The 10,658-nt window shown below is 57.4% G+C and overlaps 1 protein-coding gene across 1 annotated transcript; it reads right to left on the reverse strand.

Moving 5' to 3' along the window:
* Positions 1 to 5,383: 5,383 nt before the first annotated feature.
* Positions 5,384 to 6,274, reverse strand: AURANDRAFT_38972 (hypothetical protein; the record flags this gene model as incomplete). Its single annotated transcript, XM_009042544.1, has 2 exons — positions 5,384 to 6,013; positions 6,078 to 6,274. Coding segments are annotated over 2 exons (768 nt in total), but the record flags the coding sequence as incomplete, so codon positions are not given.
* Positions 6,275 to 10,658: the final 4,384 nt, after the last annotated feature.

Below are 10,658 nucleotides of genomic sequence, written 5' to 3' on the forward strand. Positions count from 1 at the left end.
CGCTTAGCCATCTCTTCGATTTGAAGGGGGCTAGCCTGCCACCCCTGGTCCTTACCGAGCCACTGCCGCATGGCCATCTCGAGCACTACGCCTCCCTGCGTTCTTTCGAAGAAAGGAGGTGCGTGGGTCACAAGTAGTTGAACGATCGTGGCTGCTTCTTGCTTCTGTGTTTTAGTGAACTGTGCGTAGGGGCAGCGAGCAAGGATGGACCCCTGACGTTTGAGCTTTTCTACGATGCTTTTGTACTTGCGAGTCAAAGTTATGAGGAGCGCATTAAATGTGAGCCTCACAAGGTCCGCATCTCTCCGCTTAGCGCGATCTCGTATGAGGATGTCATTCTTGTCGTCCCCCCTGAAGAGCCAATTCTTCCAGACCGAGAACAGAGCCCGCCGCAGGAGGCACGTCGTCGGGTCCAGCATCCTGCTAAACTGTTTGCCCATCTTCTTCTTGAACGCATCGACCGTCCTATCCTCGGCATCTCCGCCCATCATTATCTCCTTGGCATTGTGCAGCTGGTGATTGACATGGGCGTGCTTTTCAAACCACGTTGGGCGCTCGAAAAGTGCTTCGGACGTATCAAGGTAATTAGTAAAATGGGCCTCACGCGCTATCCAATTGTGGCCACGCTCCATATTTAAATCGTTCACGTAGATCGAAGCGAGGAGCTCGCGACGGAGAACAGCGAACACGGGCCCAAAGCGCGCAAATAACATGCTGAGCTTCTCGAACACGGTAAGGACGAGCACTGTCCTTTGCTTGTTGGGGATTGGAGCCCTCGAAAGATTATCCCGCTCGAATTGCTCACGAATCATTCGTTCTGCCCAGATGGCGATGCTCTGCCACCTGTTATTCTCGTCCTCATATGAGGTCGTCCAGTCATTCAAGATCCGGTGCGTCTTCGCGTCGATGACATCCACGATGGATCCTACCATTATGTTACTCGAGCTCTGCGACAACAACGTGGGTCTATCAAGCCTGCGACCGGACTTTTTATCGTACAATCCGCTACGGTGCTTTCGCCAAGCATTCGCACTCTCACTGTTTTTTTGCAGGGGAAGCAGATCTCGCGGTAAGCGCCGCCTACCCCGCAACCGTGGCTGATACAGGACGAATGATACGCAATTCGGACGCACCCCCTTGGCCGCTGCCCACGCCGCAAACCGTCCATAACTTTCCCGTATGTAACTGCCTATGCACTGTCAAGTTACCCCGTTGGCATCAACGCTGACAACCCGACAACCAACGAAGTAGCTTTAAGCAAAAAGTAGCTTAGATGTCAAGTAAGATACATACATGTAAGTTGAGTGGCATAAAATAAGTTGAGGTATAGCATTAGCCACGTCGTCTAGTGCATATAAGTAGCTCGGACGTACCCCGTATGTTATCTCGGATTCCGAGAGTACTGACGGACGTAACTTTTTATTTCTGAGGTGTCTGACGGCGGCGCGCGGCGCCCACTGAGCTTCCCCTCTCACCCACTGTGCTTATCCTGCTACTACGGATTGTACCTTAACGTCAAGTTGATGTACGGGACTTAGATTCTTTTCAGTCGAGGCCGTTTCGCGGTAACCTAAACGTTTTTTAATGACGCGTCATTTGCGAATCGAAAAGGCTACCGTTCAGCTACCATTCATAGTGGGAGATACAGCTGTACGAAATGTGATTTCCTCGTCGATGCTTGCTCGTAGAGATGGTCCAACCCGGTTCGAAGCGGCATTTTCATACAATTTCACAGCGACGCGCTCGGCTCTACAATGTGTCTACAAATGACCCTATGTTACTCAGACCCCGACCCGGACTAGAAAGAAGCGCGACCAAACCAATCGCATACTCCAAGAACAATGTGGAGGCGGAGACAGTGCAGCGCCCGCGCACAGATTTGTTCTCGATGGAGAGGTGGTACGCGGGTTGCGCAAAAATCCCGCCGGGTTCTTTTACAGCTGCATGCGAACGGTATGGAGGCGAGGGTGCGGCGGCCGTGGCGCTGCGAACTACGGACGTGGGGGCACGGACTGCTGGATTCGACGTCGGGTCTTACACGGATCTTGTGGACGAATGGACGCCATCGATGCATGCGAAGCCGACGGAGTATACTGCAGGTCCTTCGACGCCATATACGCTGCGAAGCTGGCCGGTAGTAACTCGCTACCCTGCCGGATGTGCGTGCATCCTCGGCGTCTGTTACCGACCCGCGCTCTTTTTGCGACGAGAGCCATCGAATATCCCGGGATTCGCATTGTAGGCAGGGCGAAACGTGCGACTCGGAATGGTATAGGAGCGAGACCACAGTTGCGCAAGATAATGCGCGGCGGGCTGCAGCTGCGGCTCTGCGCGCGTCAACTCGACCATCGAGCGCACCGACAGGGTGGCGGGCGTTAGCAGCGCGGTCGAGAGCCCTGCGTGGTGGCCGAGACGTCGACCCACGAGCGCGGGAGCATCATCGGCGGCTGGTCTGCCGTAACGCCTCGCTTCGGGTAATGCCTGCGCGGGGGCCGCGACCTACGCTTGAGTCTCGCGCGTCGTTGTCGCATCGCTTGTGCGCGGACTCAAGTTTGAAAAAAGCCATGGCTTCGCTGCTCGTGCGGCCGCAATCGGCGCCGGTGCTCCGGGCGCGCGCGCAGCGTGTGTATCGCGGTGGGTTGCAAAAGTGCACATATAGCGGGCCCACGGTCGTGCTCCAACGCCGTGAGACGCAAGAGGAGGTCGTCCAACGCATGCACCTCGAGCGTGCACGTCAGAATGACCGTCACCACCGCATGCGGTGGTCGCTACTCCGCGCGTTCTTCAAGGCGTGCGAATCCCACTTCATGCCCAAGCTTACCAAGCGCCTCGTGCCCCTCGGTTACTCCCGCATCAAGGAGGAAGAGACGAGGAACGCGACGACCGCGCCGCTCATGGATGAGATCAGCGAGCTATTCCTCTTGGACGTCGTTGACCGCAGGCTCCTCAAAGCGGTAGGGTACAACAAGGGAAGGACGCGGCGGGCCATCTCCACGGTTCGCGCGACGATCCGCGTTGGCAATCTGGACTTGACGCACGCAGACGTTCGACGGGGCCGACCCCATCTTGCGACTGGTGCGCCGCTCCGGCTTGCGCCACCATGCGCGCCACATGTGATCAAGCGGGACAAATTTATGCTCGTCATCCAGAGACGCGGTCTGAATTTTCCGGCAAGTATGGCAACCCAGTTCTGGGACATGATGGCGCGGGGCGACACCCTAGATTTCACGCGGCTGCTCTGCTCGCTACGGCTCCTCGTCAATACAAATCCCAACCCGCGCGCGGTTGGGTCTGGCGCCGGCCGTGCCGCTGAGTCCATTGAGACCAAGCTTGACGGCCTTTTCGAAATTTACGAGAGGCACTGCGGCAAGATAGATAAGCTCGAGCAGGTCTTCACTATCGCCGCCAAGTCGTGGGAAGAGCGCAAGGCTATCCACGACCTTCTCGAAAAGCGCTTTTTCCCTGCGCTAACCGACATCATGCACGAGCGCGACAAGTTCTCCGGGCAGCTCCTTACACACGACCTGCTCCCGAGCCTCACCCTCACCCAGGAGGTGTTCAACGAGGGACTCCGACGCTGCCCGGATCTTGTCAATGAGTTCACAGCCCAACTCACTCACCCAGCTATACAAGAAAATCGAATCAAGCGGGTCGAGGGCGTGACCCTGAAAACGAAACATGCTGAGACGCTGTGCGATGACGACCTAATCATTGACGCATCAGGAGTCGTGCGACCGAAGGGGGCCTGCCGGAACTCCCTCATCAACTGGTCGAACAAAAAGGCCGCGCCATTATAGCCCGACACGCAGGCCCAGACCAGGCCGAAGAGTAGCCGCCGCCGCGAGTGCCCTACAGGTACACGCGAACATATAAATTAGCGACCAATATCCTACTAGTAACGGAGGTTACCTCCGCTCTTTTGGAGTGCGGCCTGTGGACGATTTTGTCTAGGTGGGGTCGCAGCTAGAGCATGATCTATCGTACGTAGCCTCTTCTTCTGAAGGAGCATTATCCTTCTCTTGGACAGCCAGGGCAAAATCATCAAACGCGGAGGCCGCCTTACAGGAAAGCGCGGGCAGCGACTCCACGGAGATGATTGCGCTAGGGCAACCATACCCTAGAGAGAGATACCGCGAGTTCACTATCGCAACTGGCTTCTTGGGACTGGCTAAGAGCTCGAGTGCTCTTTGAGCCGTCACCAGCGACAGCGCCATCCTGTATCCCAGCAGCCACCCGCTGGCGTTGCGTGATCACGATCGCAAGTGCGACTCGCGGGCTGTGGCCATGCCATAGCTTCATGGTTGACTCCTTTCAAGTTGCCGGCCTCGAGGATCTCCGATGTCCACCGCCGGCACCCTCCGCGCATTCGCCGTCGGACACTCGGTTGATGCAAGCGTCGACGTGATCTGCTGAGCTAGTATCAGATTGGCCGAGGAGGGGGGCATCAAGCCCTAGGTTAGCACCGTCCAGTGTTGTGTTGATGAGCTCAATGTGCCTCGGTAATTTACAGCGCGCGATGGCAAAAAAGAGGACGGAGAATCCAATGAACAAGGCGCAACTCAACGTGATAGCTCGAAGGGCTGGCCGTTGATGGTCTGCACATTTGTCACCGAGGTGGCCAGCACCGTCAGGTGTACATGCGGGCGCGAGCGCGTCCTTTAGTGCACCGATAGCAATCGGCATTGGTACATCGCCGAAAGCATGCATGACAAGGACAGAGACGCTCTGGGCAAAGGCTCGGTGACACCTACGAAGGAAAAAATAAAATTCTTACAAGAAAACACGGTTTCGTAAATAGAGCGACCTCGCCAAATAGGCACTATGTGGCACCTAGGCACTGACTCAAAGACAGCCACGTTCATGGCCGCCGTGGCTGCAAAAAGGGGTAGCGTACCCATTCCCATATATACCAAAAATACCACCGCCCTCCGTGCGTACGCCGCGTTTGCGATGACGATTGCTCCAAACGAGCAGAGTGCAAGAGAGAGATCCAAAGCACGAGTGAGGCGTCGAGTGTTTGCATCGCCCGTGGAGCGCGACACTGCTGACACGTCATGCTGCACCCACGCGTCGAGGAGCACACCGCCCACCGGGGTCCCCACGATTCCAGAGAACGCAAGAGTCCCTGAGAACGCAAGCGATGCGGCCGTCGTGTCATCCCACAGGCCAAGGCCTACCGCTATGGCCGGCCCAAAGGTAGAGAATCCGATGACTGCACCACTGTAACCTATAAACCCGGAGCAACCCCATCTCACAATATTAGAAAGAACATGAATCAGAAAGGGGCTGATCGACGCTGGGCGCGCCTGCGTAGCCAAAGCAGATCCACACGAAAGTAGGCATGGTGGCGCAGATTCGGAACTCCTCGAGGAGTGTGGGCGGTAGGGACGATGATGTTGATGTCACTTCGACGACAAGCGCCTCATCAGGGGCAACGATGCTCAAGGACGTGGACCGTTCCCCCGATTCGATCCGTGGCACCGCGCCGCCCACTGCGTCCATGGTCTCGTCTTGCTCGCAGCCTGGCTCCGCCTTGGCGACCACGCGGCTACCGTCATCGGCTGAGAGGAGGAAGCAGGCCGCAAGAGGCACCATGGCCAGCGCCTCGATGTAAAATGCGACGCTCCAGTTCCATCTGGAAGCGATGAACGCACCATAGCCATAGCCCAGCGCCGTGCCCGTCGGAATCGCCGCATAGAATACACCGAGCCAAAGGCCCATCGCCGTCCCCCCGGCGTCCTGGATGAATGGCCCACCAACCGTGACAAAGCCCGCCTCGCCAACGCCACTCAGCATGCGCGCCAGGAGCAGCAATGAGTAGCTCTGCGTGCTTCGTGCGAGCCCTGCCACGACAGCCGCAAAGATCCAGACGATGAGTCCACGACCGCACATTCCAAACGGCGACCGGGTGTGGATCAGGTGCCCGACACCCAAGCACGTCAGCGAGAACCCAACGATGAATGCCGACTGCAACGCGCCGAATGCTGCTGATGCACCACCCTTGCCCCCGAGCCTGCAGCGGTCGATAATACCAGTTTCAACTCAATTTTTACTTAAATGTGGACGCTGCCTCTAGCTCCCGAGACTTGGCCACGAAGTCCGTGAACTCCCCGTTGGCCCCAGGAATGATGCCTCTGTCGAGATAATTGATGAGATTTGTTACAATCAAAAGAACCATGATCGCTTTCTCATTGATTTCGATCGCGCGAACCCCCATGACTGCAGCACGGCCCGTTTCTCTCGGCGCCGCACGCTAGGCATTCCCAGCCGGGCTCAAGTCTTGCGCATGGGGGGGTTTGCTCCGGCGACGGCGTCCGATGGCCGACGCGTCGGACGCCCGAACCTGCCGTTTTTTGCTAGCGCCCAGGGACGCCCGGTGGCTATACGTGAAAAAAAACAAGCGCTCGGATTGGGACGAATGGCTAGCCGTTTCGCTGGCTTGAGTACCAAACACGTACGCGCGGGCCGGGAACGGAGACCTCTGAGCCCAAGCTTCCGACGCACGGCAGCCCGCTCTGGTGGTCGGAGTGGCCTTCCATGACCCCTAGGCGTAAGCCTGACCGTCGGTGCCCCCATTGGAAGTGGTTCTGGCGTCGACTGTGGCGGGATTTCCGCCTTCAATATCTACCTTTAGCTTAGTTTGAAGCTGGCATTGCAGTGCATGTATCCGCCCTATTTATCTCATTATATCTTTACCCTACAGATACGCGTCGCCGTATCTTTTCTCTCTTTCTTATCTCACATCTAGCGAGAGCTGCCTTGGTGTTATCCAGGCTGATCGCCTGCGCTAGTGCCCCTATACCGATCGGGGAGATCAGAGGTAATATCTACTTAGTTCTATAGTTGAAGGGCCTTACAATCCTTTGACACGACCAAATTCCACCGCGCGGGCCTCGTCTCCGCGGGGCTGCCGCGGCGTACAAGTCCGTGCCAGCGAAGCGCGTCACAGTCGATGGCGTTGGATACGCCCCTTGGTTTTGGGCGCGACGTGGGTGTGACGGCTGGGGTAGGCCATTTACGTCGGGTAAGATGTACCACCCCGCTCCGCACGCAGGGGTGCCGCCGACGCCACTGGCGGTGCAACCCCCCCCCTCTTGCGCCCCGGTGATGGTTGCGTGAGCGCCGGTTTTGGGAGGGCTTATATAGGGCTTTCGCTGGCCATGGTGTACCGCCACTGCGCAGCCCCGATAGTTCACCCTCGGACAGTAGGGCAGCCCCACTAGGCTGCTTTCCTGTCCCGGAGTTTACTATCTCGCGAACACCGCCACGGTGACCCAGAAAGGTGGCTCAGGCTGCCGGTGCGGTACTCTGGAGATGGCGCTGCACTGTGCAAAAGCCAGATTCCGATGAAATACATTCTCTGGGAGGGGCCACCCTTCGTTTCGTTGTCATAGGTGGCCCATAGTCTGCTGCACGCAGAGAGCCCTGGCTTCGAGGGACCCGCCTTTGCATTTCACGATGAAGCTTTGCTTCAAGACACCAGGTCTCAACAACAGTGGCCTGGAGGTGATCGGAGGATCAAGCGAATTGAGATCCACGGTAACTTGGTACCTTAGTTTGGTATCTGGCAGGTCTCCTCTTGGACAGGCAGCCTTGTCAAACCAATCGGCGTGATGCTGATAGAGGCATCTTGTTGTACACTCATCTTCAGAGGCGTCGCATTCGCACTCTGATTGCATGAGAAAGGATTTTGGCATGGACGCAAAGGCGAGCTTCATATGTACAAAGGCCTGGAGCCACCCCTGATTGGTCACATCTCCCAAGAGAAACACTGAAGTGTCGAGGCCCTGGAGGTTCACATCGCAGCTGCTGTTGACAAACGTGACTTCGCGCTGCTGGTGTGCATGCTCTTGAAACCAGACAGCTTCTATGTCTTCAGACAGGAATCGATCAAGCTTGATGCCTCTTCCAACGATAGTTGCATCTGCATCGATCCACGCCATGTAGTCACATGTATTGTGCTGAAGTGCGTGCCAGATCGTGCAATATTTCAGCCCTATGCTCTCCTCAACAGCAACCAACTCAGTTCTCAGCTCCGGGCAGTATTTATATTGCAAGCTCTCTCGATCCTCAGCTTCAAGCGTCAACAAATCATAACCGTGCTGGTTTGCATAGTCTTGCTTAGAAGGAAGAGTCAGCGCGGCAATGCTTCGGCTTTCTCCGACTGCTGCGTGACCCACACATAGACGGCGTTTATATGCTTGCCGCGTCTCAGCCGCCTGCTGCGCTTCCAACAGATTATTAGCCCCGCGTGAGGTCGGACTAGAAGCCCCCCCATTTGATATCGAGTCTTTCCGGGGCTGCCGAGTGACTGCGTTTAGAACCAGGACTGCGATGCCTGATGCACTCGTCGCCGCTAGAAGAGTCAGAAACATCACGTGATCGCGTGTCACGCGCGCTCTGGCATAAGAAGCTAAAAGACGAGTCTCCTCCGATGGGACCTCTTCATGACTTGCCACTATGAAGGTCCGGTGGGACTCCATCGCAATGAACGAATTCTGACACGTCACTTTCTTTCCTGCGTCCACTTGTGGCTCCCCAGGATATTATTATTATTATTATGGGGTGCTTTAACGGTCGGCGCACGCGGACCAGGTCGGAGATCGTGAAGATCACGCAGTCGAGAGCCGTGGTGTTCAGGTAACTGGAGCAGCTCGCCCGAGAGCGGAACCAGTTGAGGTCAGCCCCTCACAACGGGCTGGGCAGTGGGGAGGTCACGATAGCATAGCACTGGCCGACCCCGTGACGAAACGGGTCGGACTCCGACCTGCGAAAGGACGCAGGGCAGGACGACGGAGGAACATGAAGAGCGGAGCCGAGTATCGACACACCCGGCCGGCGACGGACAGAGGCTGAATGACCGCCGTGACCCTGCCGCGGCGAGATCGGCTGAAGCGGCGGGCCCCACACGAGCGGCCGCCGGCCGTTCGGTACGAACCCAGCAGCGAGACGTAGAAGCCGGGCTGCTCCGTTTCAGTGGTCTTCGCCGCGCGCTTGTACGAGCCTGAGGCGCCCGACCATCCGCCAGCCTAAACTTGTTAAGGTAGGGGGCGACACTGAAAACCCGGGATTTTGCCGTCGTCGAGCCGAGCTCCGAGGCTGCGCCCATCCCGAGGAGCCCGCGTAGGAACTCGAAAACGACTTTCGGTTCGTCCTGATCCGTCCGGATTGAGCGAAGTTATGGTACTAAAAGAGCTCGTTTTTTTCCGCGGAACGCGCGTTGGGGATGCGCGGACGTTTCGAGGATGGTCCTGTGCTGCGGGTCCGGGAGGATGGCATCCAGGAACTTGGCGTAGTGGGGGCGGTTCACGTAGACGGCGACCGACGCCTCGAACTCGAGGTCCTGGCGCCCGGGCGCGGGACGGAGTACTTCGCCTCGAGCCACGTGTAGTAGTCCTTGGCGCCCTTGCCCTTCCTCCGTGGACCTTCTGAGACCGCGCGAAGCTGTCGAGACGTCGACGCGGCGAATAGCAGCACGCTGGTGACCTGGTTTGGATCAGGACCCAGCAAAGTCTCTCTCTTGCAGAGCGAGCTTTAGGCGCCGACGAGCAGCGCTGCGGTTGCTGCGGCCACTCGGGCCGGCGCAAGGCGCGGGGAACCGAATCCAAACGCCCGCAGGCGCACAGCCGGGCCGACGGGCGGCGACACGGGGCAGCCCAGCTCTCACAAAACGCTCTCCCTGGTCCGTCAAGTGCAGGGCACTGTGACCCATTCTGGCCGGGGCGAGTTTTGGGGGAGCCATAAATCGGCGCATTCGCCATGGTGCGCCGCACCACGCAGTTCCCCTAATTTTCGCGTCCCCCAAAACCCCGGAAGTCGCTCCAGCGACGCCTCCCAAAACCAGGCGCCAGCGGAGGCGGAGCGGAGCCCGGAGAGCGCCGGGGTTCATTGACCCCCCCTAGTTAAGGAGCGAGCCTGAGGGTAAGTGATGGGACTGTATGTTCTTTACTGGCCATCAAGTTGTCGAAGCGGACCAGGCGCTCGGGCTTGTTGCTGTCGGCGCGGCTATGCGACGACCTGGCCGTGACACCGACGATGCAGAGCGAGAAGAGTGGAGCTGAGTACGCGTACTAGGCGTTTGGTATGAACTGTTAGTGGACTCCGAGTCGGAGACTCTGAGCCTTTGCTCCGCTACGCTTCCAAAATTCTTACTCTACGAGGCTTCTACGAGTGGCGAATCACAGGGAAGGCGCAGCGTGCGCTATAACCCTGACAGGGGCACATATCTGTGGCATGGTGTCGTACGGCAGGTGGTGTGCCAGTGGTGGCACTTGTGGTGGCGCTCGAATTCGCCCCGCTAAGAAGGTGCTTCGCTTGCCTTAGCACCCTATCAAAGCGAATCCATTCTAGTGGAATATGCCACGGAGCTGAGAAAGGGCTGTCCTTAGCACTTTAGTTGAAACTGGATATCCAAGCAGGTCTTCCACTTGATATATGACCTCAATTTCAGCAATCTTTGATTTGACAGGGTGATTGACACTCAGAGATTCGGCAAGTTCGCGGTTCTCCGAGGGCCAGATTAATTCGGGGGACTTGTCATCTTGGATGCCACCGAAGGAGCCAGGAACGTTCAGTGACGAACACACAGGTCCAGTGCTTGCAGCTGCTGTGCCGTTGTTGGGCGATGTTGCGATTTCAGTAATTGTCAAGCCAGTGAC

Source organism: Aureococcus anophagefferens (genome assembly GCF_000186865.1).
Source record: "Aureococcus anophagefferens unplaced genomic scaffold AURANscaffold_33, whole genome shotgun sequence".
In the NCBI taxonomy this organism is placed as follows: domain Eukaryota; class Pelagophyceae; order Pelagomonadales; family Pelagomonadaceae; genus Aureococcus; species Aureococcus anophagefferens.